Source organism: Heterodontus francisci, chromosome 28, assembly GCF_036365525.1.
Source record: "Heterodontus francisci isolate sHetFra1 chromosome 28, sHetFra1.hap1, whole genome shotgun sequence".
NCBI lineage: Eukaryota > Metazoa > Chordata > Chondrichthyes > Heterodontiformes > Heterodontidae > Heterodontus > Heterodontus francisci.
The window spans coordinates 32,888,884-32,907,891 of record NC_090398.1 but is presented as its reverse complement, the minus strand read 5'-3'; the positions used below and the strand labels follow the sequence as shown (position 1 = coordinate 32,907,891).

Here is a 19,008-nt window from a genome sequence, read left to right as displayed (position 1 = left end):
TTCAGGAAAAATGTGAAAATATTGGGGAGAGTACAGAAAAAATTCACAAGAATGGTTCCAGGGATCAGGAACTTCAGTTATGAAGACAGATTGGAGAAGTTAGGACTGTTTTCCTTGGAGAACAGGAGATGGAGAGGTGTGTTGATAGAGGTATTCAAAATCATGAAGGGTGGGGTCAGAGAAGATGGAGAAAGAGTTCCCACTGGTGAAAGGATCGAGAACGAGAGGGCACTGATTTAAAGTGATTGGAAAAGAAGCAAAAGCGACATGAGAAACATTTGTTCGGGCAGCGAGTGGTTAAGGTCTGGAATGCGCTACCTGAGAGTGTGGTGAAGGCAGGTTCAATTGAAGCATTAAAAAGGGAATTAGACTGTTATCTGAAAAGGAAGAATGTGCAAGGTTACGGGGAAAAGGTAGAGGAATGGCACTAGATGAATTGCTCATTCGGAGAGCTGGTGCAGGTACGATGGACCGATTGACCTCCTTCTGAACTGCAACAATTCTGTGATTCTGCAATCAGCTATGATTCCATTGAGCTGTGGTTGAGGGGTTAAATTGCCTCCTCCTCTTCCTATATCCTATGTTAAATAGCCTTCTTTCACTCTCAGTCACCCCATTGGTCTGTGTCTCGCTGTTTCTCTCTTTCTGTCTCTCTCAGTCTGTTTGGAACAGTGTAGAGGGAGATTCACTCTCTATCCACCCCAGGATGTTCCTGCCCTCGGAGTGTTGGATGGGACAATGTAGGAGGAGCATTACTCTGTATCGAATCCATGCTGTACTTCGCTGAGGAATTTTGATGGGAGAGTGCAAACAGAGAGATCTGCGGCCAGTGTCCTCATGGGGAAGACTTAATGGTGCCTCGAAATAGACCAGTTAGCAATATTGGTGCTCCATGGATTAAAGGGGCAGTGGCTGAGTGGATAGGACATTGGCTAAGAGAGTGATCAATGATTGTTTCAGACTGGAGGGTGGTATACAGTGGGGTTTCCCCCCCCCCCCCCCCCCCCCCCAGAAACCACAGAGGTTCGTATTAGGACCACTGCTCTTTTTGATATATATGAATGACTTGGACTTGGGTTTACAGGGCATAACTTCGACATTGTGCCATCTGCAAGGTAATACATGAGAAAGGGAATAGTAGCAAACTTCAGGAGAATTGAGGCAGTCTGGTGAAATGGACAGACACTTGGCAAGTTAACGTCAATGCTGAGAAATGTGAAATGATGCATTTTTGAAGGAAGGCTGTGGAGAAGCCATATAAACTAAACAGTACAATGTTAACATGGATGCTGAGACAGAGAGAACTGGGATTTCATTTCTGTGCTACTTTTTATATCTTAAACATTCAATTTGGGCTCAGAATCTGTCAGTTGAATCCCGCTTTTCATCCTGAAAAGTGTTAGCAAACATGTTGGGCAATGTGTCAAAAGCTGTTTCCATTCAGGCATTCCTGCATTGTGGAAGTGTGAGCTATCTTTGCAGAGACAGGAAATAGGGGTGTTTGAATGGACCTGCAGGTTTTGGTTGATGCCACACTCAGTCAACTACTGCCCTGAGGTTAAGAACAGTTACTCTCACCTCACATAACTGATCCATTGGATCATATGAGATGCATATGGGCTATAGAATAGCAGACAAGAGTGAATCGTTGTGTTTTACCTGCTGTGTTAATAACATGCTCTTCTTCTGTATAGACTGGTACAGGACTGTGCACGACAGATTATCATGTCCCAGTAAACTCTCCCAGAGCAGGTTCAGCATGCATTAGATAGAGTACAGTTCCTTCCACTCTCTCTCTCTCTCCCACTCTCTCTCTCTCCTGCTCTTTCTCTCTGCCCGCTCTCTCTCACTTCCCCGCTCTCTCAAGCATGACCTCCCCTTTACAAGTTCCTACTGCCTCTCTCTGACCAGTGAATATGTTCAACGTGTTCAGTTATCCTATATTTACGTACAGACTCTAGCAATTTTCCAACAACAGATTTTTGGCTAACTGGTCTCTCATCCACTTGTTTTCCTTTGTCACCTTCCTTCAATCGTGATCCTTTGTTCATCTGGCTCTCCGTGATGCTTCCTTCAGAGTTTCTGCTTCTGACCCACACTCAGATTTATCTGGGAAATGCAGTGATTAGAGCCTTTGGGCTAAAACTCTCTGAAACTAGCTTCAAATTTTAATTGGGTAAGAATCCATGAGATGCACTTGTTAAGATAACGCACCACATAATTCAACATCATACAATATAATTTCTCATCAATTCCTTACATAATCCAGGAGGCAGCGATGCAGAGGTGAATATTAACAAAGTCGGAAACATTTCCAGCATTACCTCATTATACAAAACCAGATGAGAATGGGTCACAATAAGTCCTTTCCTCGGCCCTGCAGTTCTGTCAGGACGTTTTGCGGGGTCATCGGTTCCTTTCACAAGCTCATGGTTTGCATTAGGAGGCGATTCCATTTGAACTTTCAGTCCGCAGTCAGTACACCAGGTTCCATTGCTGTGGTAACACTAATATCTGTTCTCTTAGTGCCAGCAATACGGAAATGTCAGTGTCCTTACAGACTCCGAATCCTCACCATCATGGGCAAAGAACATTGGGAATCCCATCTCGCCCTGGGCCCTCCTTGACTGTGCATTGGGAAACATTTACCTTGGATATCATGCATAAACAGCTCAGAGTGTGGCTGCTGGGACTCCAAATGGGAGTTGACCAGCGCTCAGCTCAACCTGGGAAACTGGTCAATGCGAATAGGAGTTAAAGCTGCAGCGCGTCTGGTTACAGAGAGGGACAGAGAATCGGACGAAATGTTAATATAACGAGAACAATAATGCACATGAATGGAAATATTCACACTCCCACACACAGTCTGGGTCTGGATCCCTGCAATGACCGCAGTTCATCCTCTCCATTGGAACTGAAACGGTTCGCCCACAGCCTGAAACAGATGAAAGATAAGCAGGAAATAAGCAGATTCAGCAAACGTGTGAATAACATGGAAACTGGGGTTAACAATTCAATGATAATTAATGGCCAATATTATCCATTAGAATGCGTGAATACCATTAATGATTTAATTGATACATTGAACATTGACACAAAGACTCACCCGATCCGCTCCAGACTGCTGCAGCTCAGTATGAGGCGGCGGAGAACGGGGACAGATCGGTCTGTGAAGGCGTTTTCTTCTACGTTCAGAACCATCAGTGACTGGTTTGTACTGAGAGCAGAAGCGAGCTCCTCAGCACAAGAATCAGTAAGACCGGCATCCCATAGACTGGGGATCAGAAAGAGAAAAAAAACATGATTCAGAGCAAATCCCCAGTGTCTATGTACAACACTATTACTGATACGAATAATAATGTGCAATGTTTATTAATATCACGATTGTTAATACGAAAAACAATGTACAGTGTCAGACGTCTAGTTATTATAAACACAATATCACACAGTCTGATACTTACTCCAGTTTCTGTATTTTACAGTTTGGGTTCCTCAAAGCCGCAGACAATAGTTTCACTCCTGAATCCCCCAGTTTATTGTAACTCAGTCTGAACACAAACAGACAGAGAATGAGAAACAAACTGAGTCAAACGCTCGATCTGATGCTTATTTTCTGTCGCATATTACATTACTGAAAAAAAAAACTGCTGGAAAATAATGAACAGATTTTCCTGTCACTGACAATGAATCTCATGCTGTCCAACTACCCAGATATGGAGTTACTGTCGGTACAAATCTGTGTGAAGCATTTAAATATCTCTCAGTCTGGCCTCATTCACTAATGATCAGAATTACCCTCCTGGAGCTCAATAAGGGACACTGCCATTTCTGTGCACTCTAACATGGTTTCTGGGAAATTCCCAGGTTCACTGTCCCCTGTTTACCCAGCTGCTGTCTGCTATGCACAAGCCCCATTCACTGGCCAATATTTGTTTGTACTCGGGTTATAACACCCCCAACTCCTTTCGAGTGGAACCTTTTTATCAGCCGATTTTACTTCCAAAAGTGAGAACATTTAGGATGAGAGGCCATAATATGATAGAATTTTATATGATATTTGAAAGTGAGGAAGATCAATCTGAAGCCAGGGTGTCAAATTTGAACAAACGAAATTATGAAGGTAGGAGAGGAAAATTGGCTGAGGTTGATTGGGAAAATGCATTAAAAATTAAGACAGTACCAAGGCAATGGATAGTCTTTCAAGAAATATTAGATAGCTAGCAAAAAAAAAGACTGTAAAAGTCTCAAGAGGTACATAAAAAGGAATCGTTTGGCTGAGACAAAAGTGGGTCCATTACAGGCAGAGTCAAGAGAATTTATAATGGGGAATAGAGAAATGGCAGAGAAGCTAAATGATGACTTTGTGTCTGTCTTCACTGAGGAAGATACAAGAAATCTCCCAGAATTAGAGATCCAAGTGATTAGGGGGAATGAGGAATTGAAGGAAATTAGTATTAGCAAGAAGGTTGTATTGGAGAAATTAATGGGGCTGAAGGTTGATAAGTCCCCAGGACCTGATATTCTACATCCCAGAGTGTTGAAAGAGGTAGCTATGGAGATAGTAGGTGATCATCTTCAAAAATTCTATAAATTCTGGAGCGGTTCCTGCAGATTGGAAGGTCACAAATGTCAACCCATTATCCAAGAAGGGAGGGAAAGAGAAAACAGGGAATTTAAGACCTGTTAGCCTTACATCAGTAATGGGAAAATGCTAGAATCTATTCTAAAGGATGTGATAAATGGACTCTTGGAAAATAATGATCTGATTGGGCACAGTCAACACGGATTTATGAATGGGAAATCATATTTGACGAATCCGTTGGAGTTCTTTTGAGGGTGTTACTAACAGAATTGATAAAGGGGAGTCGGTGGACATGATATACTTGGATTTTCAGAAGGCTTTTGATAAAATCCCTCACAGGAGGTTGATTGGCAAAATTAAAGCACATGGGATAGGAGGTATAATGCTGGCATAGATTAAGTATGTTTTAAAAAAAAAATCATTGGATGTGGGCGTCGCTGGCCAGGCCAGCATTTATTGCCCATCCCTAATTTCCCTTGAGAAGGTCGTGGTGAGCTGCCTTCTTGAACCACTGCAGTCCATGTGGGGTAGGTACACCCACAGTGCCAGTGGTTAGATACAACTGAGTGGCTTGCTAGGCCATTTCAGAGGGCATGTAAGAGTCAACCACATTGCTGTGGGTCTGGAGTCACATGATAGGCCAGACCAGGTAAGGACAGCAGATTTCCTTCCCTATAGGACATTAGTGAACCAGATGGGTTTTTACAATAATCGACGATGGTTTCATGGCCTATATTAGACTAGCTTTTACATTCCAGATTTATTAATTGAATTCAAATTCCACCTTCTGCTGTGGTGGGATTCGAACCCAGAGCAATACCCTGGGCCTCTGGGTTACTAGTCCAGTGACAATACCACTACGCCACAGCCTCCCCTTAAACAGGCAGATTTACAGGCATAAAGCAGAGAGTAGGAACAAACGGGTCATTCTTGTGTTGGCAGGCTGTGACTAGTGGGTTACTGCAGGGATCAGTGCTTGAGCCCCAGCTGTTCACAATATATATCAATGATTTGGATGTGGGGACCAAATGTAATATCTGCAACTTCACGGATGACACAAAATTAGGTGAGAATGTGCATTGCGAGGAAGATGCAAAGTGGTTTCAAGGTGATTTGGATAGACTTAGTGAGTGGGCAAGAACGTGACAGATGGAATATAATGTGGAAAATCTGAGGTTCTCCACTTTGGTAGAAGGAATAGTTGTGCAGAGTATTTCTTAAATGGTAAGAGATTAGAAGGTGTAGCTGTATAAAGGGACCTGGGTGTCCTTGTCAATAAGTCACTGAAAGCTAACATGCAGGTGCAGCAAGCAATTAAGAAGGCTAATGGTATGTTACAGGAGTAGTGAAGTCTTGCTTCAATTGAATAGAACCTTGGTTAGACCACAACTGGAGTACTGTGTGTAGTTTTGGTCCCCTTACTGTAAGAAAAATATTATTGCCATAGAGGGAGTGCAATGAAGGTTCACCAGACGTATTCCCAGGATGACGGGACTGTCCTGTGAAGAGGGACTGGGGAAACTGGGCCTGTATTCTGTCGAGTTTCGAAGAATGAGAGCTGATCTCAGTGAAACCCATAAAACACTTAAAGGGATAGACAGAGTAGATGCAGCTAAGATATTTCCCCTGGTTGGGGAGTCTAGAACCTGGTTACACAATTTCAAAAATGAAGGAAGCCACTTAGGACAGAGATGAGGAGAAATTTCTTTGCGAAGAGAGTTGTGAATCTTTGGAAATCTCCACCTCAGAGGGCTGTGAAAGTTCTGTCATTGAGTATGTTCAAAGCAGAGATTGACAGATTTCTAAATACAAATGACATCAGGGGACATGAGGATAGTATGGGAAAAGCAATGCTATGTAAGATCAGCCGCGATCATATTGAATGGGGGTAGGGGGGGGGGGGTGGGTGGGGGGGGGGGGGGGCTGTTGGCTCGATGGGCGTCCTCCTATTCCTATGTTCCTATGTTCCTATGCCTGGATTATGAGAGAGGAGCCTGAATCCACAATCTTCTGACTCATAGGCGTGAGCACTGCCAGTTGGGCGACGCGATGGTAAATGTATTGGGCAATGTGAAGGGTTTTGTCATTGATGAGTTATGAGAACAAGCGAATGCCCTGCAGGGAAAGTTGCTGCTGCTCCGTGGGAAAAGGGTGGGACTGCTCCAAAGATGGACTGCTGTGGTTAGTAGCAGTCTCTGTGCAAGTAACAGTGCGCAGGACACTCTTTAATGGAGAGGAAAATAGCAATGCATATAATGCATTAGTTAAGAAACAAATTCTGGAGAAATTATTGGGTCTGAAAGCTGCCAGATCCATGGACCTGATGGCTGGCATCAAAAGTGTTCTACAGAGGCGGATGAAGAGACAATTGGTGCACTGGATGCGATCTTCCAATATTTTGGCAAGTTCCAGTGGATTGGAAAATGTCAAATGATAGAACGCTATTCAAGAAAATTAAGAGAGATAAAACAGGGTAACTACAGGCCAATTAACCCGATACCAGTCGTCGGGAAAATGCAGGAGTCAATTATTAGTGAACTGGTAATAAAGCACATAGAAAATCGTTATATGATTAGGCAGAACCAAAATGGTTTTGTGAAAGAGAAATCGTGTTTGACAGATAGGTTAAAATTTTACGAGGATGTAACTAGCAGTGTAGATAAAGTGGGTGTAGTATTTTGGAATTTCAAAAGGCATTCCGTATGGTGCTAATTGAAACTTTGTTGTACAAGATAAGGGCTCGTGCTTTCGGGGTAATATATTAGCATGGACAGAGGATTAGTTAAAGGACCGAAAACAGTAGGAGCAAACGGGTCACTTTCAGGTTGTCAGGCTGCCATTAATGGGGTGCCACAGGGATCAGTGCTGGAGACTCAGGTATTTACAATCTATATTACTGACTTTGATGAAGGGACCAAGTGTAATGCGTCCACGTTTTCTGATGATACAAAACTAGGTGCGAATGCAAGTTGTGAGGAGGACGCAAACGTCTTCAAAGAGATTTGGATAGGTAAAGTAAGTGTGCAGGAAGTCGTCAGATGCATTGCAATGTGGGGACATGTGAGGTTATTACTGATGTAGGAAGAATAGAAAAAAAACGGATTATTTATTTAGAAGGTAAGTAACTATTAAATGTTAGTGTTTGAGGGAATCTGAGTGCCCTTGCACAAGAAACGCAGAAGTTAACATGCAGGTACAAGCAATTAGAAAATGGTATGTTGGCATCTATTGCAAGGGCTTTGGAGTAGAAGAGGAAGAAGCCTTGCTGCAATTGTACAGGGCTTTGGGAAGACCAATCCTGGAGCACAGAGTGGTTTGGGGCTCTGCACGGAAGGAGAGGTATCTGAATCGATGGGAGGGAGAGAAGGGGGAAGCATCCGCCCACTCGATTGATTTCTGAGTTGAGGAGGTTTTACGATGTGGTGAGATTGATTACATTGAGTAGAATAGGCCTATAACCTCTGTAGTTTAGAAGAATGAGAGTTAATGCTGATTTATCTGGTTTAACAGATTAACTTGCTTCCGCTCATTGTGGAACGACAGCACAATCCGTGAAGGTTCTGCAATTAGCCCAACAGTTAGAGATAAATAAACAATTACTTCAACTCCTGACATTTGTGCAATGTGGGTCCCAGCTGCTGGAGTCCTTCAAATTGAATGTTGCAGAATTCCAAATTGAGTTCTTTTATTGTATCACAGAGACCAATGACATGAGACAGGACCGCACAGTCACTTGGGGTCAGTTGTAACACTCTTGCTGCGTCAAAATCTCCAAACTTAAGTGCTTCCAAACATCCTACTGTCGCTCGAGCCAGTGCTTTGTTCTGAGTCTCGTACAGGAAGTGCAATGCATCCAGGAGGTCCCGTTTACCAGTTTTACTCCATGTGTTTCCAATCCGTCCCTCAATTTTCTCCTTCACCCAGTCAATCACTCGGCATGTTGTTTGATGAAAAAATGGACCCAGAAAATCTTCCAGGGGAGAAGCTGACTGTGGGGAGGACAGACCAGCAACAAAACGGAGAAATAGCACAAATCGTCCATCTTCCTTTCTGCGGGCTTCACTGAGGAGTTTCTGGATGTCCCTTAGATCTGGAGACAGAAATTGTGCAAGTGCAGCTAAAAACTCCTGAATGGTGAGGTGCGGGAATGTGTAAACCACATTCTGAGCAGAATCATCTCTCTCCAAAAGTTCCACCAAAAACCCAGAGGGGAACTGGGAAGGTTGCAGATTATACTCGATCAAATCTCCATTTCCAAACACAATCTTCTTCTCGGAGACTCCTGTGAAGGCCATCTCACCGATCTTCAGTAACACATCACGGGGGTTTTCAATCTCTCGGCCATGGTTTTTCAGAATGTTGTAAATATAGTAGGAATATAGCTGGGTGATGGTCTTGGGAACTTGCTGCTGTTTCCTGTCTCTTTGTGTGAAGAAGGGACCCAGTGACTGACAGAGGATGCAGCAGTAGGAAGGGTTGTAGCACATGGTGTACAGGATCTCATTCTCCTCCACGTGTTTGAAAACAGCTGCTGCCACCGTCTGATCTTCAAAAAACTTGTTGAAATATTCCTTCTGCTCTTCCCCAACAAATCCCAGGATTTCAGCCCAGACACTGATCTCAGCCTTTTCCAATAAATGTAATTCAGTGGGGCGGGTGGTCACTAGCACTGAACATCCTGGGAGCAGCTTGTGTTGTATTAAACTGTACACAATGTCAGACACTTCACACCAGCATTCAGGATCTGTGCACATGTACTGAGGTTCTGTATTTCTCCGATTGTCAGTAAAATCGATCGTGTCCTTGAATTCATCCAAACCATCAAATATAAACAGCAATCCCTCTGGATTCTTCCAGAGCTCTCCCAGAACATTCCCAAAGTAAGGATACTGATCCAGTATCAGATTCCTCAGGTTTACTCTAGAGTTAATAAAGTTCAAATCCTGGAATTTAAAACTGAAAACAAATTGAAAGTTTGGGTATATTTTCCCAGTGGCCCAGTCATAAACAATCTTTTGTACCATTGTTGTTTTTCCAATCCCTGCGACACCACTCACTGCTGCTGAACTCCCAGATTTGGATTTTCTGCAGGAAAAACTGCTCTGGAATAATTGATCAGTTCGAATTATTTCCAGTTCTCTCTGGAGATGTTTCTGCCTCCACATTTCATGGTCTCGGCCTCTTGCCAGTAGTTCATGTTCTACCAGTCTCTGATCTCGATCAGTAGAAATGAGCGTTAGCTCCACGTATCGTTCAAAAAGCTGGAAAATCTTAACCTTCTCCTTCATTCGGATAGTACTCACTTTCAGTTTTTCAGTTTCTATCCGAAGTGCTTCCTTGTGTTTCTGTTGAACATCTTTAATTGGAAGAGACAAAAAGTGGTTCTCAATGTCGGTCGTATTGAAATGAAAACAACTTCTCAATTAAATGTTAATATTCAGTAAAATGTATCCAGATTTACTTCACAGCTTCAGTAGAGATTCGAGTGAAATTAAAATTCAGTTAATGGGAACCTTACTTTAAAGTGTGCAATGGCTGAGATAAGCTTCAACTCCACACTTGATTCTAAAATTGACTGAACGAAGAGATTCCTATGAAGGTGATATTTTCTCTCTGATGGTTAATGTTATCCAGCTTGCCCTGTACTATCGACATCTCATTACAATTAAGAGCAGCACAGTGGCACAGTGGTTAGCACCGCAGCCTCACAGCTCCAGCGACCCGGGTTCAATTCTGGGTACTGCCTGTGTGGAGTTTGCAAGTTCTCCCTGTGTCTGTGTGGCTTCCCTCCGGGTGCTCCGGTTTCCTCCCACATGCTAAAGACTTGCAGGTTGATAGGTAAATTGGCCATTAGCAATTGGTAGGAATATGGAATTAGTGTAGGATTAGTATAAATGGGTGGTTGATGGTCAGCACAGACTCGGTGGGCAGAAGGGCCTGTTTCAGTGCTGTATCTCTAAACTAAACAATTCCTCACGTGATCCTGGTTATACAGCAGCAGATGTTCCAATGCATCAGTCTTTCAAACTGTCAGTCGTGCTTACCTGTTACAAAAATGGGAACTAGGATATTTGACATCAGTAGAAGAGGGACAGACTGTGAATGAGCAGGAGTCCCGCTGCTATTGTTTGGGAAATTGAGCTGGGTTTCTGGGATACTGTGTAATGGTAGAAGAACTGAATCTGATTGTACTCAGGGTGGTTGATGGTCGGCACAGACTCGGTGGTCCGAAGGGCCTGTTTCAGTGCTGTATCTCTAATCTAATCTAATCTAATCTACTGAATTCCACTGTTTACGTATCTGATCTTGGACAGGTTACCTGAAGTATTGGATGTACCTGGAGAGGAACAGACTCTGAATGTACTGAGTTCAACAGTTATTGTGTCAGACTTGTACAGGTTAACTAGAGTATTGTGTGCACAGGGAAATAGAATGTCTCTGAAAGGTCAGAAGATCCACTGTTATTGTATCAGGTCTTGGACAGGTTATCTGGGATATTGTGCGCACTGGGAGAGGAACAGACTGCGAATGTATTGAAGTTCCATTGTTGAAGTATCAGGTTTCTGGTATATTCCATACTCGGAGAGAGGGACAGACTGTGATTGCACAGATGTTCCATTCAACATCCTATTTGTCCCTTAACAGATCTCTGACCCAATATCTTCGACTACCTAATTCCACCTCCATGACAATGCACACCACTTTTCTTGCCTTCGGTCATCTGCTGCTGGAACTCTGAACATGTCGTTTGTTACCTCCAGCCTCAACAGTGCAATTCCTACCCAGACGAAATCTGTCTCTTTCCCAGTGCACAGGAATTCATACGATGTAGGCGTCATACAAAGATAACCCGCCCACTCATGTTTGCGAAGGTGGTTGTGGGCCGGCCACCTGTTCTATTTTTTTCTTTTTGTAGCGGCCTGATACAGGAGTGTAGATTACTGGGCCATTTTATAGGTAATTTAAGAAGCAATTACATTTCTCTGGGCCCAGAGCAGTTAAGGAGGGCAGGTTTCCTTCCCTACAGAATAGTATTTTTTTTTAATGACAATCCCATTGCTTCAAGCTCACCATGACTGAGACAAACTTTTTATTCCAGATTTATTTAATTAACTGAACTCAATTTGCAAACTGCCCTGGTGGATTTAAACTGACGTACCCAGATGAACGGTTCAGACCTCTGGATTATTAGTCCAGTAAATATCATCACTATGATGACGTACCCATAGCTTGGGTAGTACTTGCACTGGGAAAGAAACAGGTAAGAATAAATGGGCATTAAATTGTTGTTTTGTCAGGACTCATGCATAATATTTGGGGAATTACCTACACTTCTGTAGTCACCTGATCAGAGATAAATTTTATTGCCATTCTAAAGGTACAAAGGGGGAAACAGAAAGATTATTTAAGGATTTCTGAGTTTATTTTGAGGGAAGGGTGACTGAGTTTGATGCATTCTGCTTGGTCAAAGTGCTGCAGTATTGCAATGATTCAATGAATTTACAATGTTAGTGGGGTAAACAGACTCACAATTACCAAAATAATTCATAACGGAGAGAATTAAAATTCAGAAGTAAGAAGCAAAATCAGGGCAATTTGCTCACCCAGAGGGTAATAGAGCAGAGGCCAGTTACCCAGGAAGAACACTAAAGGGGAATGTAAGTGGGGTCAAGGGACAATTGAACACAAATCCATTGATTTATTGACTGGAAGGGTAGATGGCGTCTTCGCTGGAATAGCGACAGGATTAGTGGGACCAAATGGTATTTCCCGACCCTAATCACTTTCTAGTTATATGGTGTTTCATTATTATGAACAGTTTTTCAGCGGTTTTACACGTGAATTCATTGATATTATTTTATAATCGTCTGGTGATATCACCAATTAAAATTAGAACATTAGTCAAATTCATAATATTGCATAGTATTTAGAGCACTGAAAAAGCCATTTGGCCCAAGACGTGTACGCCAGATTTCATGTTCCACGTGCATCCTCCTACCCTTCTTCATCTAACACTACGAACATGCCCACTATTCCTTTCTGCATCATGTGTTTATATGGTTCTTCCTGATTGCATCTATGCTGTTTGCATCAACTACTCTACGTGGCAGCAAGTTCCACATTCTAACCACTATCTTGGTATAAGAACATAAGAACTAGGAGCAGGAGTAGGCCGTCCGGCCCCTTGAGCCTGCTCCGCCATTCAATAAGATCATGGCTGATCTTTTCGTGGACTCAGATCCACTTACCCGCGTTCTCACCGTATCCCTTAATTCCTTTATTATTCAAAAAGATATCTACCTTAGCTTTAAAAACGTTTACTGAAGAAGCATCAACTACTTCACTGGGCAAGGAATTCCATAGATTAACAACCCTCTGGGTGAAGAAGTTCCTTCTTAATTCAGTCCTAAATCTGCTCCCTCTAATCTTGAGGCTATGCCCTCTTGTCCTAGCTTCACCTGCCAGTGGAAACATTCTCTCCACTTGTATCTTATCTATTCCCTTCATAATTTTATATGTTTCTATAAGATCCCCCCTCATTCTTCTGAATTCCAATGAATATAATCCCAATCTACTCAGTCTCTCCTCATAAACCAACCCCCTCAACTCCAGAATCAACCCAGTGAACCTCCTCTGCGCCCTCTCCAGTGCCAGTACATCCTTTCTCAGGTAAGGAGACCAAAACTGCATATCTTGGTATAGAAACTTTTCCTGATGGATTTATTACTATGTTATAAATAGTATGGGGCGGCACAGTGGCGCAGTGGTTAGCACCGCAGCCTCACAGCTCCAGGGACCCGGGTTCGATTCCGGGTACTGCCTGTGTGGAGTTTGCAAGTTCTCCCTGTGTCTGCGTGGGTTTTCTCCGGGTGCTCCGGTTTCCTCCCACAAGCCAAAAGACTTGCAGGTTGATAGGTTAATTGGCCATGATAAATTGTCACTAGTATAGGTAGGTGGTAGGGAAACATAGGGACAGGTGGGGATGTTTGGTTGGAATATGGGATTAGTGTAGGATTAGTATAAATGGGTGGTTGATGTTCGGCACAGACTCGGTGGGCCGAAGGGCCTGTTTCAGTGCTGTATCTCTAATCTAATCTATATTTATAGCGGCTGGTCAGTGCTATCTTTTTTTTTCATTAATCCTAAAGACCGTTTTCAGGTAACCCTTTAGTCTTTTGTTTTCTAGAGAAAAGGAACCCAACCTGTTCAATCATTTCTGAAAAATATATCAGGTATCATACTATTTAATTGACTCTTTTTTTTACACTTTCACCAGTGCTTCTATAACCATTTTACAACACGGAGTCAAAAATGCTCATCGTATTCCAAATGTGGTCTCACCAATGTATATACCAGTTTTTTTCCCCAGAAATATCATGCTGCTGCATTCCATTCATCTATAAATGCACTCAAGTGTCTTTTCTTTATTGCTTTTTTAGATAGCTTTATTAAGCAGCATTACTGCTCTTACTGATTTCTGTACGTGTGTCTCTTGATCCCTGTGCCCGTCTGCATTATTTAGAAACGCATTTGCCATGGAGTTTGAGACATTCTTATTCATTCTACCATTATAAAGCACCTTACTATTATCTATACTTCAGTTCATTTGCCAATTATATGCCAATTGTGCAAGTTAAATCATGTCTTCCCCCAATTTAGTGTCGGTCACCAATTTTGAAATGGTACTTCCGATTCCCATGTCTAAATCGTTGATATAAATAACAAACAACAGAGTTCCCAGCACTGATCATTGTGAATGCTACCTATCCCTGACTCCATATGTGCTGACATCAGTCATGAAGTACTGTTTGCGACCATTCCGGTGGCATTTTGAAAATACAATTACTCCCAGTAGATCAACCTCGTCTACCCCTTTCTGCTTCTCTTTTCACAGATGCTGCCAGACCTGCTGAGTGATTCCAGCATTTCTTGTGTTTGTGTTAAACTAGCTAGTCTTTAGTTCCCTGGATTTGTTCCATCTTCCTTTTTAAACATAAGAATTACATTAGCAGTGGCACGATTCCATTTTCAAAGGAAGTTTTGTCTATATGTAAATATACCTCTTCAATCTCTTCTTGAACCTATTTTAAAATGTCCACGGCAATAGAACTAGACCCGGGGTTTTATTGACTCTAAGTTCTCATTTATCTTCCAATTCTATCATAATTTTCTTTCTTTATTTTCATCTCTGACAAATGCCATGTCCACCTTGTTAATCTCCCGAGTAAATATCGAGGCAAAGTAATGATTTGATCTATCAGTCATTTTGCAGTCATTACCTGTGATTTCATCATAGATAGTGGCAAAAAAAAAAGTTTGATTTTTCTTTCATTAGTTATATGTCTGTGGAATGCTGTACTATATTTCTTGATGATCCTTGATAATTTATTTTAGCTACTCCTTTCTTTCCTCATCGTCTTTTGACTTCTGTAATAATCTCTTAGCATTTCCTTTTATCATTTCATTTTCCGCCTATGCAATTAATGTATGTTTTTTTCTTCCGTTTCAGTTGTGCCCTTATTTCTTCATTCATCCACGTTGACCATTACTTCACTAAGTATGATGTTAAATCGTAAAATGTGAACCGTTCTGCCAATTATAATATTCCTTTGTTCCATTTTGGTCTTAGTTTCCTGTAATGTATGTTTAGGACATTTAAAATATGCTTCGTGTTGTCATTAAATTTTGCTGCACACTAATGACTTAACGAGGAAGTTTAGAAGACGTGGTGGAAACAAATTCAATAGTAGATTTTAAAAATGGGATTGGATAAATATTTGGAGAAAACAGAAATGAAGGGATATGATGGAAGAACGGGGGAATAGGACTAACTGATGTGCTCTTCGAATTAGCAGGCACGGTCTCGATCGGCCGAATGGTTTCCTTCCTGCCACTGCTATTCTATGATTCTGTGATAAATTCGGTCTGTAAAGGCTTCTGACATAATGCAGTATTATTTTGTGTCGAATGGGACTCTCTCTTCCACTACCGTTAGGAACATAGCCCGTGACATCCTACACACCCTGAACACTGTATATTTATCACAGTTCTCCACGAATTAACAATTAATGAATTGTGTGAACACCGTTGCAGCTTCTCAGGTAGATGGAACATTTTTTGGATCTCTCATTCTGTGTTGCGAAAATGATAACATGTTTGCGTAAAACTTACAGCAGTGTAGGGAGGCGGGTAAACATTAATAAATAAATCAAGAAATAATTACATGCGAGCCCAAGGTGTCGATATGGGACAGAGGAGGTTTGAATTGGTATTCACAGGGTGGCCAAAACGAACCAAGTGTGCATAGAATAATGCAATGCATTTGTATCATGCCAGCATCGATTCGCTCTTTTCAATGTATCGGGATCCATTCATGTGTGTATAGGGTTTCTCAGCGTAAAAATCTAAATAAGCAGCTGGAGTCAATCTTCCTGATTCTCAGAAGTGGATTAAACATTGTGAAATCTCCATTTCGTCACTTACCTTTCAGGCCGTTGGATACTTCGGGTAAAGCACGTGCAATGTTCTTCAAGTAAAATGGATCAGAACCTGTTAAAAATCAATTAATCTTCATGAAACCAGAACTGTGAAATATTGCAGTAAAATTCTGTTGTGTTAAAATCTGAAATTGAATTCAGTGTGCGATTTTTTTGCCGTACCAAGTTCCTGTATTTCTTTCAGTAGTTTGTCCAACTTTGGTAACCCATGGCGCATTTTCACAAAGGATTCCCACATCACCCTTTGGGCCCGCGAGCCTTTATCCAGCACCAGATTTAGGAGAAGTTTGGAACTGTCCACCCTGTTTCCCTTCTCCAGGAGCTCAATGACTTTCTGTAAAGTATAATAATGCAGATCTTGAGGAACGGTGTAAAATATAAACACTGAGGATCAGAAGGATGGGATGTGCTCTGTGATGGTCACTTCCAGTTGTTTTGAGCACAGAAAACAGTCATGGGGTCAGGTACTGATCCATCCAGTGCATGGGATAATCTGCAAGTATCTTAGTTACATGGGAATAGAAGTAAACCATTCAAACCATCGAGCTTGTTACACGATTCAATCAGATCATGGCTGTTCTGTATCTATGCCTTAACTCCATCCAGTTCCGAAGAAGGGTCACTGACCCGAAACGTTAACTCTGCTTCTCTTTCCACAGATGCTGCCAGACCTGCTGAGTGAATCCAGCATTTCTTGTTTTTGTTTCAGATTTCCAGCATCCGCAGTATTTTGCTTTTATTTTAGCGTGTTGGTTATGTTAGTGAACCAATAATACGGAAATGAGAAGTTCAAATCCAAATTTTCCAATAAAAATCAGCACCCATAAAAAGGATTGTTGTAAAACCTAATGTCCTTTAGATCTGGTCAATACGTGATACCAGCCTTTCACTGATGTGGTTGCCTGTGAAACAGGCTGAGAAAAGAATGATATACAAGAGTAAAAAGGGGTCCAAGAACTATCGGCTTTAGGTAAACAAGGGCAAGGAAAGCTTCTGCTGATTGCGACCTTCCACCCTCCTGCAGCTAAAGAATCAGTGTCATTCCATGTTGAACACCACATGGAGGATGCTCTGAGGTTGACAAGGGCAGCTGATATCTAGCTTCCAACCAATCTGATTCACTGCAGCTGATGTCAAGAAATGTCTGTGTGTCTGTACATAGAAAAGGCGAGGGTCATACCAACATTATGAATCTAGCCTTTGAACACATGATCTAGAACTAGCGTTGTCTCAATCCATGCTTTTCCATTACAACAGCAACACTGCATCTGCACGATAATGTAAAGAGTTGCACAGATGTGCTCTGTTCACAAAAAGCTGAACAATTCCAAAACGATCAAGTACTGCCCCAACAGCTTACTCAATCACCAGGAACGTCATGGAAGGAGTCTTCAACTAAATTAACAAGCGGCAGTTACTCACTGATAACTTCGTCTTTGATGCTCAATATGAGTTCTGCCAGGACCAATCAACTCCTGTTGGCCAGGGGCTGCAAGAAGTACAGATTCTGTTACAAACTGCTGGATAGTTCATGAACTAAAGTAACCGGAGCTCAGACACTGGCCTGTGCTGGTAAAAAGCGGTTTGAACTAATTAATTTATGTGACAAGACAAGGAGAGAGATCACAGGAATAGAGCCTTATTTGGACACGGGTGTGATACCGGGGTCTTTGGGCCTGGGCCAATAAGGAGAAGATACGAACGAGGTGAGCAAGCCTAAACCAACCGGAAGGAAACAGCACAGCTTTGAAGAGATAAGAAAGAGAATAAGTTTGGAGAATCTCGGGCATAGAGCCAGTGAGAAACTCCCGCGGAAGTGGAAAACCCTGCGTGGGCAACGCCGCGACGACGTAAAAGAGAGATAGAACGGAACGCCTGGCCAGCGTCAGCTCCCCCCTTTTTCGGGTATTATCATTTGTTTTCTGTGACTTAGGTCAGGTAAAGGTCAGAGGAACCTAGTGAGTGTGCTTATCAATTCTAGCTAGCTTTGTTATTAACTGTATAACCCAGTTTGAGTTGCATGCTTTTGTCTAACCAAGTGTATAAGCCTTATTCTTACATTGCACAACAACGTGAATAAAGTAAATTGATAGTTAAAGAAAGCACTGAGTTTCCTCCTCTTTGTACTAAGCCATTAACTGTAGCCGGTGGATTAAGTGGAGGGTGGCTCTCCTGTAACCCCGATATCCCAAACACCCAGCCTGAGCCTGAATTAAGAGGACTTAGTCCCACGTGACGGCCAGGATCAAGTGGGTGAGGGGAATAAAGAGGCCAAGGGGGAGTTGACTCCGCGCCACGGTTTACACTCCAGACCTCATTACTGCCTTGGTCCAAAGATGGACAAAAGGGTTGAATTCCAGAGATGAGGTGAAAATAAATGTCGTGATATCAGTGCAGCATTTCACCGAGTTTGTCACCAAGGAGTCCGAGTAAGATTATCAGTCTGGATCAGGGTTGGAGGGGGTGAACTCTCCACTGTCTACAGGTATACCTTGTGTTACATAACATGGCTGTTGGGAGTAAGAAACACGGAGTCCTCTTCGATACAGTACCTGTCTACAGTGTATTTAACTCAGGAATTTGGTGAAGGAGTGTCGGAATTCTAAGTGCTTAAACTGTTAATCACTGTGCCGCCGTACCTGCTGGATCTCTCCTGCCGATGGGCGGGGCATAACCGGGGATGGTGATGGATGTGCCCGGGACATTGTGTCTGCTCCACCTTCCTGTCTGCACCCATAACCCTTGGCTCCCTTGTAGTTCATAATATGTCTAGTTAAGGCTTGAATATATTCAATGACCCAACCTCCACTCCTCTCAGGAGTAGAGAATGCCAAAAATTAACTTCGCTCTGAGAGAAGAAATTCCTCCTCATCTCTGCCTTAACTGGAAAAACCCTTGTTCTGAAAATGTACGTGCTATTTCAAGATT

At 42.4% G+C, this 19,008-nt stretch overlaps 1 protein-coding gene across 1 annotated transcript in view; it reads right to left on the bottom strand.

The window, feature by feature from the left end:
* Window positions 1–2,146: 2,146 nt before the first annotated feature.
* LOC137345196 (NACHT, LRR and PYD domains-containing protein 3-like) overlaps window positions 2,147–19,008 on the bottom strand; it is a 31,510-nt gene continuing 14,648 nt past the window's right edge. The window contains exons 5-10 of the mRNA XM_068008658.1: window positions 16,243–16,414; window positions 16,067–16,132; window positions 8,183–9,938; window positions 3,462–3,548; window positions 3,107–3,274; window positions 2,147–2,935 (exon numbers count right to left, since the gene is read on the bottom strand). Coding sequence (XP_067864759.1) covers window positions 2,848–2,935; window positions 3,107–3,274; window positions 3,462–3,548; window positions 8,183–9,938; window positions 16,067–16,132; window positions 16,243–16,414 — 2,337 coding nt within the window. The 3' untranslated portion in view covers window positions 2,147–2,847. The remainder of the gene's footprint in view (window positions 2,936–3,106; window positions 3,275–3,461; window positions 3,549–8,182; window positions 9,939–16,066; window positions 16,133–16,242; window positions 16,415–19,008) is intronic.